Source organism: Bos javanicus, chromosome 8 (genome assembly GCF_032452875.1).
Source record: "Bos javanicus breed banteng chromosome 8, ARS-OSU_banteng_1.0, whole genome shotgun sequence".
NCBI lineage: Eukaryota > Metazoa > Chordata > Mammalia > Artiodactyla > Bovidae > Bos > Bos javanicus.
The window spans coordinates 11,750,185-11,769,295 of NC_083875.1; the positions used below are offsets into that span (position 1 = coordinate 11,750,185).

Genomic DNA, 19,111 nt, shown 5'->3' on the forward strand with positions numbered 1-19,111 from the left:
TAAAGTGAAGACTCAGGGGAGAAATACTGTTGCAAATTCTGGTTGAATTTTTTTTTTTCTTCCTTCTGGGCTGGTGATCTTCTCACACTTGGCGTTGCTCCTGGTGAGATTGAAGGGGACCTCAGAGATGATACATTCCAGATTCCTCATTGTCCAAAAGGAAGAAACTAGAGAACTGAGGAGCCGGGATGGGGTGTGGGGGTTAAAATCTTCGGGCTGGCCAAGGTCACCCAGATCCTCAGGATGGAGCTGAGAGCTCCATCAGAATTCTTGGCAACACTCCTCCCCCCTCCTGCCCCCGCATACACTTTTCTCCCTGTTTTTCGCTTGCCTAGAAGCTCCCTCTGTGCTCCTTCCTGAAAAGGGTGGGGTCCTAGTTGCCTCGGACCTTGGGCAACCAGGGACTGGGTCTGAAGGTGTATGTTGAAAGCTGTGAGCAGGAAAACTCAGCCCCTCGCCACACGACTCTCCTCTGTGCCCCTGATCTTGCCGGTTTTCAGTTGGCAAGTGAACCAAACTGTCCCCGCCTGCCCTGCACACCCATCTTCCCCCAGCCAGGGCGAAAACCACCCTTAAGCCCCTAGACCTTTCTCTTAGGGCTCAAACATCCTGGACCAGAGTGCCTGACTCTGTTTCTTCCCCAGGAAGTATTAATCGCTATGCCTGTGGGGCTTCTGGGTCGCTCCCCTGCCTGCCAGGGGTGGCATAAGGGTTCCCACCCCTCAGCCCCATCAAAGGCCCCCTGCCACAGGGAGTCTGTTGGCAAGCTTCCTCCTGCCAGCAGAAGGAACTTGGGGCTGGTGGAGATGAGCGAAGGCCTTTGCAAATAGGATCAGCAGCATAATTTGTGAGGCCCCGGGCACAAGGAAAACGCAGGGCCCCTTGTTCAAAAACGATTGAGAATTTCAAGACTTGGACAGTAGCAGGGTCCCATGTTCATGAAGCCCACCTGATTTGGCTGAGTCTCAAGTGGATGGGGACAACATTTAGTTAAGGTCTAGGAATCAAAGAGTCAGGGAGGCCTTATGATTTCCCAAACGGATGCTCTGTTCATTCCTAAGAACCTGTTTCTGTTCCTGCAGCCTAGCAGGTCTGCCATGGGGTCACCAGGTGACTGTAGTGGTTTGGGAAGCGGTTATTTCACACTTTCTGTGTTCCTTCTCTATCACAACATCCCTCTCCATTACACCCCGTTATTTCTGATGCTTTTAAATGGAGCCGGAGGAGTGGCGCACGTGAAAAACTAACGTTCAATCGGGCAGCGGAATTCTGAGTTTTGATTCGGGAGTAGGCACCAGCCTGGGGCGCGGAGCATCCCTCCACTTCTGCGGAGCTGCGCGCTCGCCGTGCACGTTAATTCAGGCTCTTCCCTCCTGGGGGCGCCGTGCCCCAGCTCTGAGCCCCAAGGGTGCGATCCCGCACCCCAACGTCTGTCTCCGCTGGAGCGTTTCACGGTGCCAAAGCGCCCCCCTGCGCCCCCCGCCGAGTGCTGCACCGGACCTCCCCTCCCACCCAGCCAACTGCCCGCCCCTCGCATCTCAGCACCCCCTCCCGCGCCGGCTTCCAGAAAGCTCCCGGTGCTTTCTACGGCATTCTTTGGGCGTGAGTCATGCAGGTTTGCAGCCAGCCCCAAAGTGGGTGTATACGCAGCGGAGCGCTATAAATACGGGCGCCTCACGGTGCTGTGCACGCGGCGTGGCCAGGAGGAGCGCGCGGGCAGCGGTGACCGGTGAGACGTCTCCACCCTTCCAGTTCCCTACGCAGAGCCCCGCCGCAGGGACGATGAGCAAGGGGATGGGGGTGGAGGTGGCCGCCAGGCTAGGAGAGGATGATCACTGGTAGTTAGAGGGCTGTCAGAGGGGTGCTTTGGGTGGAGTCGGGAGATCAGGGAAGGCAGGTGACCACCCCATCGCCTGTGAGCCTGGCAGGGTCCGAAAATTGCTGGGGTCGGCGCACAGGCAAGGACTCGGGAACCCTTTTGTTCATGAACTCCAATCACAGTTCTCTGGGGGTACACAGGATAGGTGTAGTGAACCTCTTTTTGTAAAGATGGGGAAATTGACATTTGGGGGACTGCCGCAGACGCTGGAGGCCAGGCTAGTTAGTGGCAGAGCTGGCCCGCCCTGAGAGCCTTCCTGCAGCATTTTCCTTGCAAAGGCGCTGATATCTCCAGGGGTGGCGGTCATCTTGAGCGCGTGAGTCATCTTGTTTGTTCCTTAATTCTCTAGTTCTCTGGCTAGTGTGTTTATAAGTATGATCTTTTGATTTAAGTATATGTTGTGTGCGTGCTCTGTCGTGTCTGACTCTGGTACCCCATGGACTGTAGCCTGCCAGGCTCCTCTGTCCATGGAATTCTCCAGGCAAGAATACTGGAGTGGGTTGCCATTTCCTCCTTCAGGGGATCTTCCCAACTCAGGGATGGAACCCGCATCTCTTGAGTCTCCTGCATTGGCAGGCAGATTCTTCACCACTGAGACACCTGGAAAACTCTTTTTGCTTCCTAATGCATCAGAGTACATCAGAAAAACGTGTCACACAACCTCCATCAGATTTCAGACATCTGATTCAAAACTGTCACATTTTATAGATGAAAATCTGGAACGATAAACAGAAAGATAAATCTGCGAAGATAAAAAGAAAATAAGTATCAGAATTGGGATTAGAGCCCAAGTCTTGACCTTCCAGAATTTCTGGACTTACTGAAAAAAAGAAGCTGATTATTACTATTTAAGACTGAGGTTAAGAATTAAGAGTATGTGCAAATTCTATAAAAGGATGCTCTTGAGAGTGTTCGTTACAATAATAGTCAGAAATTAAAGACAATTTAAATGCTCAGCTTTGTGGAATGGCAAAACAAGGCACACCAGAAAAAGGACTATTACACAGCCACGAAAGTATGCTTTTACAGTGTTTTTGAAGATAGTGGATGTAAAGGACCCAATTGTATGCAAATGCATAGAAAAGAGGAAAGATAAGCAGTGCTATTGTTTGCCTCCGGAGGGTGTGAATTACAGGTGAATTGTTTTGTTTTTCATTTAGGTAGAGTTTACTTATTTGGGGAGGGTGTAGGAGAGCAGCTTGGGCTTTGAACTGTGCGGCTTACTCTGCCCATGGCTTCTTCTGGGGAAAGGAGGACCTTTGAGTGGCTGGTTTAATCAGAACAGTTGGCAACCAGGTGCCCTGGTCTGAAAATGGGAGGGGAGGGGAGGGGAGTTAGTGCAAAGGGAGGGTAATTTGGCTGCACAGCCGCTGTTCTCGTACTGTCCTTCGGCTAGAATCAGTATTGCTACTGCTGCTGCTGCTAAGTCGCTTCAGTCGTGTCCGACTCTGTGCGACCCCATAGATGGCAGCCCACCAGGCTCCCCTGTCCCTGGGATTCTCCAGGCAAGAACACTGGAGTGGGTTGCCATTTCCTTCTCCAATGCAGGAAAGTGAAAAGTGAAAGTGAAGTTGCTCAGTCATGTCTGACTCTTTGCGACCCCATGGACTGCAGCCTACCAGGCTCCTCTGTCCATGGGATTTTCCAGGCAACCCACTGGAGTGGGGAGACTGATATCGTCTCCGAGTATCAGTATTACCTGCAGGCTTTTTAGCACAGCAGTCTCAGAATCAGAATCTGGTGTAATAACAAGACTCCTGGCTAATTCCCATGTACTTTTAAGGAGCCAATTGCTTCATTAAGGCAAAGCCCGCAGCAGGGAAGGACTGACTGCAGTGGCCTCTGTGTGTCTGTTTCAGTTTCTCTGTCCGTGTCTCTACATGTAGGTCATGTCTCTACATGTCCTCCCACTTCCCTGAAAGATATCGTGCCAGTGCCCACAATTGGTCCTACGTCTGTTTCTGAAGGAGTCAGAATTTCCTGTGATGACATAAGACCCTTGTGTTTACAGAACAAATTCAAATCTCTGAGGTCTGTATTAGGTCCATTTTACAGATGGAAAAACTGAGGCTCAGATTTCAGTGACTCAATGTCAAGGAAAGAACACTGGACTAGGGGATTGGGAGGGCTGGGTTCTCAATCCTGGGGTTGCCACCTGCTTGTAGGCCTTGGGGGGCCCCATCATGTTTCTGGGTTCCGCCTTCCCTCTGAGGTGGAGGACTGAATGGGAGACAGGTCCCTGTCCCAGCTCTCAGCTCCATGGCTCCCATGGTCTCCAGGCTTCTGATGGGAGATCCTATACCGACCCCTGGGTTTCTGGACTCCTCATCCAGTGCTCTTGCCTGTGACTTTCCTGACTTCCCTGCATCTCTTTTCCTCAGGACCCAATGCCCCGTCTTCCGGTCCAAGCCTATTTCAAAGGCTGGTATATGGATTTCTCAAAAGCCTTCACTTACGGGGGGTGCTCTGCTGAAGGGGTGTTCTCTCTGGCTTTGTCTCTCTGGCGTGACAAAGCCTCTGTCCCTGCTTGAGGCGTTTCAGGCCTCAGTGAGCAGCTGGGGCAGTGCCTGGCAGACTGAAATAGCGCCCTGGCTCAGCCGCCCACCCACCATCTCTGGGGAGGTCAGTGACCCGCTCTCCTCTCCCACGCTGCTCAGGCACCACAGCCTGGCTACCTTACTAATTGTGTCTCAGGAGAGACTTGGCTTATTCATGTTCTCCCAGGGTCTCAGCCTACGGAGCTGAGAGCAGCTTTGGGGTGAGCGTCATTCCAGGAAGGGGAGAGCCCCTTCCTACTCTTGTTAGGGGAAGCGGGTGAGTTCAGATGATAAGTTGTGGGGAGGGGTGCAGGGGGACGGATGCAGGGGGAGGGGTTTCTGTTTTGCAACAACTTCAGCTTTTGGGAAAGGATCCATTGTGTAAGGCCAGCTGGTCCAGTGTTCAGGCAGCCAGCCGAGTGTGGTGCAAGGACCTTGGCAGACGCTCTGTGGTGGGTTAAGAGAGACCAGCTGAGTGAAAGGGACCTGGCAGAGCAGAGATCCCCCTCCCAGCAGGACTTCTTCTGGGGAGGCTCCTTGCCCCCCCACATCCCCCTCCCCAATCCTTTGGCTTTGCCCCTCCCTCTCTACGCTCCCTGGAGACCACTGTCCTCGCCTTGTTCTACTCCCCCATCCACGCCTCCTGCCTCAAGTCTCACACTGGGGATGACAAATGAATTTATTTTCCTGTGCCAACCCAGAGGGTCTGAGGCTGTCAGTGCCTCAGGCCCTCAAAACAGCTTCAGACCCTCGAAAAGCACTTTCAGGAGGTGTCGAGACATGGCTGGGGACAGTGCTGTGATTGATTGGTGCTGCCTGCTGCGGGCAGGCTTGGTGATGTCAACAGCAGGGGGCTGGCTGCACTCTGGACTGCAGTCCCCACGTTAGGGGGATGGGATAGGCCGGACGAGTGACCCAAGAGAGGTGTATTCAGAGTTGAGTTTGATGTGAGCAGGTATTGTCAGATGGATGTCCTCCCTGGATGCAGACAGTTCCTGTGCCTTTTTCGGGCACAGTCAGCTATGATGAGAAGAGAAGGAGGAGGGGGAGGAATGGGGAGGAAGGGGAGGACGAGGAGCAGGAGGAGGGTAGCTTGGACCTGAGTCCAGTGGTTCTGACTCCAGATCCTCGTTTCTTCTGTATGAGGCTGCTTTCCTGGGGTTCTTCCTGGTACCTGCTGCCTCCCACTTTCTTTTTAAAGTGCGCATTGGCAAGACTGATCCTTTCTTGTCCAGTCCCTGGGATAAAAAGGCGGTGATGCAAGCTAAGGGCATAGCGGAGGGCCAGGCCTCAGCAGGGCTCCAGGAAAGCAGGCGGCAGGCTGGGCTGGAGACCAGCGGGCTGTCTAGCTGTTGCCATGACAGTCCCCTGTTCTCTACAAACAGAGGCGTGCTGGGATTCCAGAAGCGGAGAAGGAGGCAAGATGAAGACTCTACTGCTGTTGATGGGGCTGCTGCTCAGCTGGGACAGTGGCTGGGCAATCTCGGACAAAGAGCTCCAGGGTAAGTGACCAGGCCCCCAGGGGTCAGAGACCATTTCTTCCCTGTGCATTGGATCTGGTTTGCTCTGCTCAGGCCCCTCTCTGAGCCCTCTGTCGCCAGCCCAGGCTCTTTGTGGTCAAATTGTCTTCCAGGCACTTTCAGATGGAACCCAAGCCCTTTCTGACTGCTGCATCTCCTTCAGCTGTTCCCTTCCCAGTCCGCTTGGCCCAGCGCCCACACCTCCCCCATGACGCTCCTTGAAGCCTGGACCACTGGGGCCTCTGTGGACTTCCCTTGGAGTTTCCATAAAGCTCACTACCTGTATCTGCCACCTTGCCACCTAGAAAACCAATGCTCTGGATTCAGGAAAGAGGAAATATCATTTATTAGGAGGGCTTGTCATCCTTCAAAGCCCAGCTTTTGCTTCCCCTCTTCTGCTAGGTCCTTCTTGACACCTGTCTTCCCTCTGCTTCACTCTCGTCCCGCGAGCTGACCAACTCTCCGGGGTAGTAGTTAGAAACCCTAATATTGAGATCAGAGGTGGGTGGGAGTCTGTCTCTGCCCTCCCAAGCTGTTATAACCCTGGGTGAGTATCTTGACCTCACTATGATTCTCCATCCTCACTTGTGCAGTGGGGTGAAGGCGATGTTGAGAATCTTAAATAAAATGCATGTGAAGTGTCCAGTGTGGTGCTTGACCCAGGATAAGCGCCAGAGAAGCATGGGCTGTTACTTTCAGTACATCGGTGACATTATCTCATTGTATTTGTCACACGATGTGGTGTCTGATCACAGTCTCACCTCCATGTCCCTTGTCACCTGATACCATTCGTCAGAACAAAGATGAAATTCAGATGTTTGCTTAAACTGCATTCCAGAAGAAATTATATCCAGAAGGATACAATTTGATATTTTGATGCTTAAACAATTACGCTTCCAGGATTTTTTTTTTCCTTGAAAATTTTCTTCTGCAGCTGGTTAGGCTGCTCCTCCAGCGCCCCAGGAGCACACTGGGTTATTCCTCCTCTGGGGTGTGTCCGCTCCAGTGTTTGCTTTTCTGAGAAGCTGGCTGTAATTGATTCTCTGGCCCTGGGTCTTCAGTGTGCCCTGGAGATGGAACACTGGGAATGGAACCCGGGTCAGGGTGAAGCTGGGACCCTGAAGGCTGCCTGCCAGGGAGACCCCAGCCTTAGCAGCCCCTAGACCCCCTGGCCTTTCTGACCCTTTATACTGGTTCCAGGGTTGTATTCCCAGCACCATCCCTTCCTCTCACATCATCCACCTGCCTGCCCTTTTCCTGCAGAAATGTCCACCGAGGGGAGTAAGTACGTGAATAAAGAAATTAAAAATGCCCTCAAGGAGGTGAAACAGATAAAGACCCAAATAGAACAAACCAATGAAGAGCGCAAATTACTGCTCAGCTCCCTAGAGGAAGCCAAGAAGAAGAAAGAGGTAAGGAAGAGCCGAGCTGCCCCTACCTTGATCCTCTGTGCTGGAGGCAGGGCATGGGGAAGCCCTGCCAGGTTGCCATGGTGACCCTCTGTCTTTCCTTCCAGGCTGTGTCAGCTGATACCCAGGGCTGTGGTTAACAAATAGGAAAGGTTTATTTGCTTTTGAAAGCTTCAAGGGGTGAGATTTCGGATCTGGTTTCATTTCAAGCCTGGCCTAGGGCCTGCTGCCCAGATTTATTTCAATAGATTTTTCTAAACCCCGATTGTGTGCAAGCTCCAAGGTCGGCTTTGGGTAGGGTCTGTCATTGTCACAGGTTAGGAGGTGGATGTCACCCTACCTTCAGGAAGCTTATCTAGTGTGAGTAATACCTTTGGGGTACAGCAGGCACACACTATTGCTCACATCTGAGTTCTGGACTACTTTGTAAACACCCATCTAGGTCCACTGGTGAACACACAAAACTAAACTACTATTGTTCAATAAACAGCTTATTTACACTGTACTAAGTCGCTTCAGTTGTGTCCAACTCTTTGAGACCCCATGTACTGTAGCCCACCAGGCTCCTCTGTTCATGGGATTCTCCAGGCAAGAATACTGGAGTGGGTTGCCATTTCCTCCTCCAGGGGAATCTTTCTGACCCAGGGATCGAACCTGCTTCTCTTAAATGTCTTCTGCATTGGCAGGTGGGTTCTTTACAAGTGCCACCTGGGAAGCCCAGCTTATTTAAAAAATAAATAGTCTCCTTGACGATATCCTCAAATTCTACTCCTGTTGCTCCCCTAACCCTAATGACAGAGATGCTGAAATGGGGCCTATGGTCTCTAATGCATGGAGTGAAATCATTATAAAGACTCAGAGAAGTTCTGCAGTAAAGGAACATGTGTGACTTCATTCAACCCAAGTGCTTTTCAAATCCATTTGACCAAGGAATCCATTTATTTTTTTCCTGATAACTTGTAGCACAATTTCATGGAAGCCACTTACAGAAATGTTGGCCTGGGTGCAGCCCTTTCTTTGAAACTTAATTGTCTTTCTTGGCATGAATAGAAATTCCCACCATGCTATGAGAAGGCTCCTAGAGTCCACGGAGAAGTGGCAAGTCTTTTTCTTGAATGTTGTGCTACTCAGTGGGATTTGATAGTTGACAATCTATGATAAAGCACATCATGTTTGGAAAAAGACTCCATGACTTCTCAGGTGAGGAATATGGGAATGGGAAAGAAAGGAATTGCCTGTGAATTGGCCTAGTAGAAGGCATGGTGGCCTTCCCCATGTGGGAGCAAGAGGCAGTGGACATGGCCCAGGGGGACGGGGAACACGAAGTGGGGGAAGATCTCACACAGCTCTTCCTGGTCACACATTCCTACTGGAGCTTCATGTGGGGGTATGGATGGTCTACTTAATTCTTTGAAGAGTAATACCCACATTTATCAAGATTTTAATACAGAAAAGCAGAAGAGAAAAAGTTTTTCCATAATCCTTTTACCTTAGGACAGTTCCTTAGGTATCTAAGGATACCTGCATTTGATCTATTTCTTACTACTTTTTCTCTTCTATACTTTTTGGACAGTGGCTATACTCAAACTCATGAATTTTTTAATGTGAGAAATGCTTATTATAATATTTAACAATTATTATAAACATCCTTGGTCATGCTATCCTGTTTACCATTTGTAGGTACCACAGTTTCCCTAACTGGTCCCCTAGTTTTGAGCATCTGAGTTGACGCCAGTATTTTTTTTTTTTTTGCCATTCATGAATATTGAAACAAATATCTTCAGGCATATGAACTTCTCCTTTATTGCAGGGAATCCTTGGGATAGAGTCTTGCAGATTTACTGGATCAAATGTCATGGTCATGTTAGAGAGTTTTGGTAGTAGATGTGACCTTGATTTTGGAAGCTTACCTATTACCGTGGTATGCCAGGGGCTGTGGTTGCCATAGAAAAATAAGATTCAGGGAAGCTTTGGAAGATGACATTGAAATTCCTGAAGTTGAGAGTAGAAAGTGGGTTATTTGTTGAGAGGGGGGAAGTCTTGGGGTAAAGACTGTAGGTGCAGCGTCAGAGAAAGAAGTCCAGATGAGCTCTAGGGGCCAGAAGGGACTAAGGAGCAGGATGAAGATGGGAGGATGTTTAAAACCAGATGAGAAGGAACATCCAGGTGGCAAACATGAACGAGAGCAGGGATGGAAACAAGCACCCCATGTGCCCAGGTTTGGCAGAGGTGGGCAGGCCCACCCATGCCTACCTCGGGCAGGGGAAGCCTGTGGTTTCTGTGGCTAAGCCAGCTTTTGTTATCCCCTAGGACGCCCTGAATGACACCAGGGATTCTGAAAACAAGCTGAAGGCGTCCCAGGGGGTGTGCAATGAGACCATGACAGCCCTTTGGGAGGAATGTAAGCCCTGCCTCAAGCAGACCTGCATGAAGTTCTACGCGCGGGTGTGCAGAAGCGGATCGGGACTGGTTGGCCACCAGGTGATGAGGGCTCCGCTCCTTCAGCGCAGCATGGCTTGGGGTGGGGAGTGAGGAGAGCTGAAGATTCTTCTTTGATTCTGCACCGAGTTCCAAGTGTAGGGGTATTTCCCCACCAAGGGATTCTCCCACACCAGCTGGGTGCCCTGCAGTTCAGCTCAAGTTGGACCCCATCTACCCGGACACAGCGTCAGACCCCACAAGTTCAGGGCTCAGTCCCACAAGACTGCCCCATCACGCCCACCCCTCAACTTCAACAGCCAGTCAGAAGTCCAGGTGCTTCTGACTGACTGGCTGTAGATCAGAGAGTTCCATGACTGCTTCCTTTTGTTGCTGTTGATTCGCTAAGTCGTGTCCTACTCTTTGCAACCCTATGGACTGTAGCCTGACAGGCTCCTCTGTCCATGGGATTTCCCAGGCAAAAGTACTGGAGTGAGTTGCCATTTCCTTCTCCCAGGGATCTTCTTGACCCAGGCATCGAACCCAAGTCTCCTACAGGTGGATTGCCCCTGTAGGCAATCTCGAGCATTAATTTGCTCGAGAAGCTCACAGAACCCAGAAAAACATTTTACATAGTAGATAATCAATTTGTTATAGAAGGATAGAACTCAGGGGATTTCCCCAGTGGTCCAGTAGGTAAGTATCTACCTTGCAGTGCAGGGTACATGAGTTCAAACCCTGGTTGGGGAACCAGGATCCCACTTGCCACGGGGTAAATTTCACGTAGGTAAAATCTTTTTTAAAAATGCTACCAATGGGTGACCAGCCCATTGGTCACCCATTAAAAAAATAATAAAAATAAAAGGATATGAGTCAGGAACAGCAAGATGGAAGAGATACTCAGAGCTAGGGATGGGGAGCGGTGGGGGGCCTTCATGGCCTCTCCAAGTGCAGCAGTCTCTTGCATCTCCTTGGTGCACGTGTCTATCAATCCAGAAGCTTTACAAGCCCATCCTTTTGGATTTAATAGAGGCTTCATTACACCAGCATGGTTGATTAAATCATTGGCCATTGGTCACTGATTCAGTCTCCAGTCCCTCTCCCCTCTGTAGAGATCAGGGGCTGGGGCCGAAAGCACTAGCCCTTTAATCATGTAGTTCGCTCCCTGACAGTCAGCCCCCATCCTTAGTTGCTTTCCAAAAGTCACCTCCCTAACATAACAAGACATCTTAATTGCTCTTATCACAGGAAATTCCAAGATCTTTAGGACCTTCTTGTCAGGAACCAGACCATATGTATATATATATATATATATATATGACTGACTCAAATCCTTTTATTTTTATTATTTTTTTAATGGGTGACCAATGGGCTGGTCACCCACTGGGTGGCTTTTTTAAAAATGATTTTACCTACATGAAATTTACCCCGTGGCAAGTGGGATCCTAGTTCCCCAACCAGGGTTTGAACTCATGTACCCTGCACTGCAAGGTGGATAAATCACAGTATCACAGCTTCATTTCGCGTGCCAGTTGCAATTGATTAGTTCTGGCTGCAGTGTGTGATTGATTGGTAATGTCTGCTATGAATGCAGTAATGTGGGAATGTGAAAAACACCTGTGCCAGGTATTTGCCATCTTAAAAGACTCTCATCCAGCTATTCTTAGCTGCATAAGTTAACAAATGGCTCCATGGTAGAGCAGAGCCCTGTGTCCTCTTTAGCAAAAGGAATTAAGAATTTTTAGTATGCTAATATTTATCTACCCTCCCCTGCAGGCCTTGCTCAATTAGGACTCATGAATTTTGCCCTTCCCCAGAGTCCTATTGGTTGGCGCTTGGCTGATTGGGGGTCAAAGAGGACAGAAGACTAGTCTCACCTGACGGGTCTTGTGACTTCCTTAGCCTCACAGGTCTTCTTACTCCTGCCCGCTGGGGTCAGCAGAATGGAAGGGGGCTGGCCTGGACGTTTCAGAGATGGGAGCCATTCCCAGCCGGGCCTCCGCCCCATGCTGTGACTCTGAGATGTCCCAGGTGCTGGGATGGGCCTGGCCCCTCTTGACAAGGGGGAGGCATCCCTGACTATACCCCACCTCCTGTCACAGCTTGAGGAGTTCCTAAACCAGAGCTCCCCCTTCTACTTCTGGATCAACGGTGACCGCATCGATTCCCTGATGGAGAATGACCGGGAGCAGAGCCACGTGATGGACGTCATGGAGGACAGCTTCACCCGGGCGTCCAGCATCATGGACGAGCTCTTCCAGGACCGGTTCTTCCTCCGGAGGCCCCAGGACACTCAGTACTACTCCCCCTTCAGCTCGTTCCCGAGGGGGTCACTCTTCTTCAATCCCAAGTCCCGCTTTGCCCGGAACGTGATGCCTTTCCCCTTTTTGGAACCCTTCAACTTCCACGATGTGTTTCAGCCCTTCTACGACATGATCCACCAGGCCCAGCAGGCCATGGACGCCCACCTGCAGAGGACTCCCTACCACTTCCCCACGATGGAATTCACAGGTGAGAAGGAGGGGGACAAAAACTCAGTTCTTTGAGATGCTTAACCCAGTCAAACAGGCTGTGATGCTGAAGAGATGTATGAATAGCTAAGGAGCTAAGGAAGTGTAGAGGCAGGGAGCCTTAGATGCTCAGATCTGTGCCCAGGACTTGGCCTGTATCATCTGAATCCCCCAAGGAGCAACCTGGGGAGGGGGCTACCATCTCTGACAGGGAGTGTAGGAACATGCCCAAAGGTTCACAGACATCCCTGTTGGCTCAGCTGTAAAGAATCCACCTGCAATGCAGGAGACGTGGGTTTGATCCCTGGTTTGGGAAATCCCCTGGGCTGGTCAAATCTAGTCCTACAGGACTTGTAACTCTGGTATTCTTTTGAGTTTTCCAGGCTCCTTCCAACAATTTCCTCTAGGGTAGGGATTCCCGGCCTCTGGGATTTAATGCTTGTTGACTGAGGTGGAGTTGGTGTAATAGTAATAGACATAAAGTGCACAATAAATGTGATGCTCTTGAATCATCCTGAAACCTTCCCCCACCCTCCCCCTCCCTGGTCCATGGAAAAATTGTCTTCCACAAAACTGATCCCTTGAACCAAAAAGGTTGTGGACCACTGGTCCTGAGGGCTAGACCTCTTTGTCTTGAGAACTCAGGTGCTTTATATGGATGCCATGCATATACTGGCAATGAATTATATAATCAGCTCACTGTACAGTTAAGAAAGCTGTTTGTGGCTATAACCTTAGAGTCTGGTAGAGAATGGGCACATAGCGAGTATCTTTTGAATGAATGAACTCTAACATGGACATGAAAAGCCGAAACTTTTCGAAGTGATTTCTTTCATTGAACCAATAGACACTGGTTGGCCAACCCCATCGCCTAAATGCTACAGTTGGACCAGCACTGGGTTTTGGCTTGTAATGGATTGGAAATACAGGAGGGTACTGACTTAAACAGGTTTCCCGGTGGCTCAGTGTTAAAGAACTCACCTGCCAATGCAGCAGACATGGGTTAGAACCCTGAGTTGGGAAGATTCCTTGGAAAAAGAAATGGCAACCCGCTCCAGTATTCTTGCTTGGAGAAGCTCATGGACCGAGGACCCTGGCAGGCTACAGCCCATGGGGTCGCAAAAGAATCTGACACGGCTTAGCGGCTAAACAACAAATTGACCTGAACAAGCATTTCCTGCATATCCATAAGGTTGCGGGGGGTGGGGAGTCGCCCTGTGTTATAAGGAGGTTCCAAGGTAAATCTTACTCCTGCCTTCAAGGAGCTTGCTGCCTGGCCAGGGGCAGAGAAACGAGACAAGACAGATTGCAGAGCAAAACGGGTTATGATACCAAAGAGAAGTACACACAGCTAAGGGAGTATGGAGGTGGGAGAGGTGTCAGCAGGCGAAGGTGGTGAGAGCGTGGCCATGCCGAGCTCAGGGAGGCCTGGGCACCACCTCCTGGTCCCACTGCAGGGAGTCCCACTGCTGGTCCAAGCCTGGAGGACCAGCAGTCTTCAGGCAGACAGCCAGATGCCAACCTGCTCTGCCCGCAGAATCATCTCAAAAGGCTTGTCAGTGGTGTGGAAGGGCTCAGAGAGACGGGGGCAGCCCGTGTTGCTCTGCGTGACTTGTCCCGTGTGTTCCCAGAAAACAACGACCGTACTGTGTGTAAGGAGATCCGCCACAACTCCACGGGATGCCTGCGGATGAAGGACCAGTGCGAGAAGTGCCAGGAGATCCTGGAAGTGGGTGAGTCAGGGGCCCCCTGGTCTCCTGTGTCTTCAGGTCCCCAGCACCTCACTGGGCTTGCCTTTAGCGGGTCAGGTGGGTGGGAGTTTAATGCCAGCTCTGCTGCCTTCAGCTGTGGCTCTTGGTAGGGGGGACTGGCCTTTGCTTGGCTCTCCCTGGATCCCCCATCTGGGGTTGAGGGTTAAGATGCAGAGTTGTCCCTGAGGTCAGGAGACAGAATACTTATCACATCAGCTCATGGTTAACAGGCTGACTGTGGGAGGGGTGCTTTCTAAAAAGCTGTCATCCTGTGACTTCCTCCAGTCAGTCTGTTCCCAGGGGCTAAACCTAGTATACTTCATTTTTGGCTGCAGACGATGAAAATTTAGACAGTATGTTGTTGTCTCTAAGTCATGTCTGACTCTTTGCAACCCATGGACTGTAGCCCAGGCTCCTCTGTCCATGGGATTTCCAAGGCAAGAATACTGGAGTGGGTTGCCATTTCCTACTTCAAGGGATTTTCCCAACCCAGAGATTGAACTCAAGTCTCCTGTATGGACAGGCAGATTCTTTACCACTGAGCCATCGAGGAAGTGCTTCAGCGGTACGGACTCTATTAAACAAACTCTTGCCGTGTGTTTGTTACCAAACACCCTTCTTCTCAACACTTTACAAACATTTGCTCTTTCCCTAGAATAACTGGGGTAGCTGCTTTTCTTACAGAGGAGGAGACTGAGTCAGAGAAGGTTGGGTGACCTGCCAAGATTACTGGACGCCCCTCCTGGGGGGTGTTTGGGAGGTGTTCCCCACCATTGCTGCTATGTTCTCTGCCCTGAACATATGGTCTCTCCTCGGGGTACCTTCGCTTTCTGGCCATATTCCCTGTGGTTGGTTGATCCCTGAGTTGGAGGAAATAGCTCTCTTCCGCTGTTGCTCTCTGTTTTATCAAGGGGACTGAATTCTTCCTGCTGCTGCTGCTAAGTCGCTTCAGTCGTGTCCGACTCTGTGCGACTCCATAGATGGCAGCCCACCAGGCTCCGCCGTCCCTGGGATTCTCCAGGCAGGAGTACTGGAGTAGATTGCCATTTCCTTCTCCAAAGCTTGAAAGTGAAAAGTGAAAATGAAGTCACTCAGTCGTGTCCGACTCCTAGCGACCCCATGGACTGCAGCCTACCAGGCTCCTCTGTCCATGGGATTTTCCAGGCAAGAGTACTGGAGTGGGGTGCCATTGCCTTCTCCGGAATTCTTCCTACTTGGAGGTAAACAGCTATAAAAGCAGTGACACACTTCCTGGCTCACAAAAGTCTATGCTTGGAAGGAAGGAGTTAATTATTTCTCTGTACTGAGTGAGTTGATCCTGGGGGGTGTTTGCTTTGCTCTTACTTAATTCTTTTGGGTGCCTGGGCAGCCCTTCAGAGTCTAGTTAAATATTCCTAGTCTCAGTGCTGTGATTTTAGAAGCCACTGCAAAAGTACTAGTGGTATATGAGGCTGATCCATGAAGGAGTGAGGTGAGCCCACACGCCCGCCTCTTGGGTTTAGCCTATAACATATCACAGTTAGAAAGCCATAAATCACATAGTGCCTCACGGTGAGAAAGTCACCTTAGGGCCAGAAGAAGAGACCTCCCGACGCCCAAGCTCAGATTGGTGCCCCTGATACCGATCTTAACCGTCACTGATCACAACTTCCTGAAACGCTGGTTTTCTTTTCTACATTGAGGAGGACTTAGGACCTCTTATGTAAGGTGCTTGCAGCCGTTGGAGCATGTGTGTGCTGCCTGGGACCTCCAGACGGGACTTTTGCAATCTCCATTCTCCTGGCATTTTGAACCAGATCATTCTTTTTTTTTGTTTTTTTTTTTTTAAATGATAGGCTTCATCATTTTTTAAATAACTATTAAAAAATATTTTTATCTGGCTGCATTGGGTCCTAGCTGTGGCATGCAGGATCTTCACTGCGTCATGCATCACAGTGGGTGGGCTCAGTAGTTGCGGCATGCAACGTGGGATCCTAGTTCCCTAACCGGGAATCAACCCCGTGACCCCTGCATTGCAAGGCGGATTCTCAACCACTGGACCACTGGGGAAGTCCCTGGGCCGGATCTCTGTTTGTGACGGGGCTGCCCTGTGCACTGTAAGGCAGTTAGCAGCATCTCTGGCCTCTAGCCCCTGGATGCCAGTAACCTCCCACCGCCCCCCGACCAGTTGTGACAACCAAAAGTGTTTTCAGACCTTGTCAAATATCCCTGGGGACAGCACCGCCCCAGGTGAGGGCCACTGCCCTAGGCTGCATCCTGGTTCCCAGTGGCTGTCCTTATTTTCAATGACTCCCTGGCACAGAGAGTGTAGTCATTGTGCGTATTTCTCAACTCAGCTTATTGTTCATAATCCTATGTCTTGCTCCACCTGATTGCTTGCTCCTCCATTAATAGAAATGATTACAACCAGCATGATGAAGCATGCAAAGAACTCCTCCTTTTTCCCTGACTTGCTTGAGTTTCATGTGCTCTTTTGGGCATATTTTTCAACAATTAAGGGAGAGAAAAACAGAGAGAGTGTTTAAAGAGAGAGTGTTGTTTCTAGCTCTTGTCTATCTCACCATCTGCGGTGGGTGGGGTAGGGGCGGGGGCCAAAAGCAATGAACTTGCCTCCTCTCTGGTGAGGTTGGTAGCCAGCCGTGATGGGCAGGCGGGCAAACCTGGGCCCACAGCCCTCAGTCCCTGTGTGCTCGTGGTCTGAGGATCCTGGCTGGCTCTTCTGCTACTTAGCTTCTTGGGGCCAGAATTTCCAACTCTATAGATACAAGCTAGCTTGGAGAAGTTTCCAGAGCCGTAGACTGAGTAGCAAGAGCCCAAGTTTAGGAGTTACAGCTCTGGGTTCACCATCCTGACCTCCCAAGTCGTTCATCCTATGACTTTAGGCAGATGGTTTAGCTCTGTGGTCCTCAGTTTCATTGCTGGACGTCAGAATACATCAGACTATTAATGACCACTGCTATCCAGAGCGCTTGGTAATGCCTGAGCATAAGCATAGCAGTACTGGACAAATAGCAGCTACAGATAACATCCACCACTTCTGGAAATGGTTCCTGAGGGGACAGGGCAGTGAGAGGATCTCCTAGTCTGAGCACACGGAGCCCCGAGGCCATGCTTCATGAGGTGTGGGGCAGTGCCCCTCCTTGCCCGTCTCCAGGGAGACAGGGTCTTGCACCCAAAGAGAAATCAGTGATGTCACCAAGACAGTTTACTTCAGCTGACACCATCTTCCAGAGCAAGACTTTCTTGATGAAGACAGCACATGCTGAGTCACACTCAGGGCCAGCTCTCTGCTTTGTCTTGGGCTGACCGCAGATGCTTGGTGGAAAGATGGCATTCTGAGTAGCTCTGGCTCAGGTCCTGGCTGCGTGACCTGGTTGCCATTTGTCTGCATCCCTGTTGAGCTCTCCCTTCACCTTTCTGTCATCTGTCTGTGTTCTTTGCCTCTCTGGGCAGACTGTTCGGCCAGCAACCCGACTCAGACGCTGCTGCGCCAGCAGCTGAACGCATCCCTGCAGCTGGCGGAGAAGTTCAGCAGGCTGTACGACCAGCTGCTCCAGTCCTACCAGCAGAAGATGCTCAACACGTCGGCCCTGCTCAAGCAGCTGAACGAGCAGTTCACCTGGGTGTCCCAGCTGGCCAACCTCACGCAGAGCGACGACCAGCACTACCTGCAGGTCTTCACGGTGAGTCCCTGCTGGCCGTGCACTGCCGCTACGCCCTCGGCGCGGCCTGGAGGTCGTGTGGTCCTCCCCTGGGGGTGAAACGGGATCAAGATGTTCATGCGGCCATGTCTGCTTTCGATGGAGCCCTTGTCCTACCCCAGGAAGCGAACCCTCAGGCACAGCGGTGCACGGAGGCCCTGTTGCCCAGTGAGGCAGAGTGTCACAGTCCCATTTTATGGGTGAGGAAAGGGCGTGGTTCAACAGCTTACCCCGCATCTCCCACCTGAGGGGTGATCACCCGTCCAGCTGCAGGGTGAGAGCTCTTTCTGGAGAGCTGCCCTGTCTCACATAGGAGGCCCCATGAACTGACCCATTGTTCTCCTCCAGTGATAAGAAGCTTCTCTCTAGTACCAGGAAACGTTTCTTTTTCTCTCCCTGCTGCTATTTCTACCACCACCTGGCCAGTGACTGCCCAAAGGAAGCAGGTGGCTCGAAACCATATTTTACTTGGTGGGGCCCCCCCTGGACTGGCCCTTCGTGGAAGGCGTTTACCCCCTCACCAGACTAGTGTGTCTGTGGGGTTAGGGCATTTCTGTTCCCCGAGTTGTATAGAAAGTGGAGGTGAGTGAAAAGCAAAGGGGTCCGTGGATCCGAATGAAGCCCGACTTTAGTTGCCAGCCGAGTCCGTGTTGACTGTCATCCCCACCCCGTCGTGACCTTTCTTTTCTCCTTCCAGGTGAATTCCCACAACTCCGACCCCAGCATCCCGTCTGGCCTCACCAAGGTGATTGTGAAACTCTTCAACTCCTTCCCCATCACAGTGACGGTCCCGCAGGAAGTCTCCAGTCCTAACTTCATGGAGAATGTGGCAGAGAAAGCACTGCAGCAATACCGCCGGAAGAGCCAGTGAGTGTGCGCCCCCTGCCCCACTGCGGTCCGTCTGGGGGTCCAAAAAAGTGGGGGGCAGCCTGGGTATCACTGGAGCTGCAGCCAGAGCCCAGGCAGGAAGTTGGGAAGCTACTAGGAAGTTTTTTCTTTCTTTGGAGGATGTTCTTTCAGGGTTGGTGAGAATCAAAGTGTTGATTGCTGCTTCTCAAGGAGTATCAGCTTACCTTCCCCTCCCCCGCTTCTTTTTCAGGGAGGAGTGAGACGTGAAAGTTGCTTTTGCAAGTATCGGGGCGTCTGCACCCACTTGCCCCTGAGATGAGCTTCAGGCCCCTTTAGAGAGCTCTGCACGTCGCCAGATGACCAGGCCCTGACCTCGAGGTCCTCCTGACCCCTCCAGCCTCTCCTTCCTCTGAACTCCTCTGAAACGCACTAATGCCTGCGTTTGCTGATCACGGGAAGAACTTGCTCGCATGCCACTAACGCAATAAACCACCTTATAATCTGAATGCTCTGCTGTGTCCTCTTTTTTTTTTTTTT

At 51.0% G+C, this 19,111-nt stretch overlaps 1 protein-coding gene across 3 annotated transcripts; it reads left to right on the forward strand.

The window, feature by feature from the left end:
* Positions 1 to 1,425: 1,425 nt before the first annotated feature.
* Positions 1,426 to 19,080, forward strand: LOC133252455 (clusterin). Of its 3 annotated transcripts, none has more exons than XM_061425075.1 (9): positions 1,426 to 1,729; positions 5,802 to 5,918; positions 7,200 to 7,348; positions 9,656 to 9,826; positions 11,866 to 12,274; positions 13,905 to 14,006; positions 17,478 to 17,707; positions 18,423 to 18,592; positions 18,825 to 19,080. In XM_061425075.1, exons 2-9 carry the CDS (start codon positions 5,840 to 5,842, stop codon positions 18,832 to 18,834), a joined length of 1,320 nt encoding a protein of 439 aa, XP_061281059.1. In that variant the 5' UTR covers positions 1,426 to 1,729; positions 5,802 to 5,839; the 3' UTR covers positions 18,835 to 19,080. The 3 variants fall into 3 exon arrangements, with proteins under 3 accessions (XP_061281059.1, XP_061281060.1, XP_061281061.1); XM_061425076.1 differs by having other exon boundaries at positions 1,716 to 2,195; XM_061425077.1 differs by lacking the exon at positions 1,426 to 1,729 and adding an exon at positions 5,181 to 5,371.
* Positions 19,081 to 19,111: the final 31 nt, after the last annotated feature.

What these genes read in the sequence shown, in the direction of transcription:
- LOC133252455 (XM_061425075.1), top strand. Translation starts at nt 5,840, where the DNA reads ATGAAGACTCTACTGCTGTTGATGGGGCTGCTGCTCAGCTGGGACAGT. An exon ending in CCCCACGATGGAATTCACAG is followed by an intron (nt 12,275 to 13,904) that starts GTGAGAAGGAGG and finishes GTGTGTTCCCAG; the next exon opens with AAAACAACGACCGTACTGTG. An exon ending in ACTACCTGCAGGTCTTCACG is followed by an intron (nt 17,708 to 18,422) that starts GTGAGTCCCTGC and finishes TTCTCCTTCCAG; the next exon opens with GTGAATTCCCACAACTCCGA.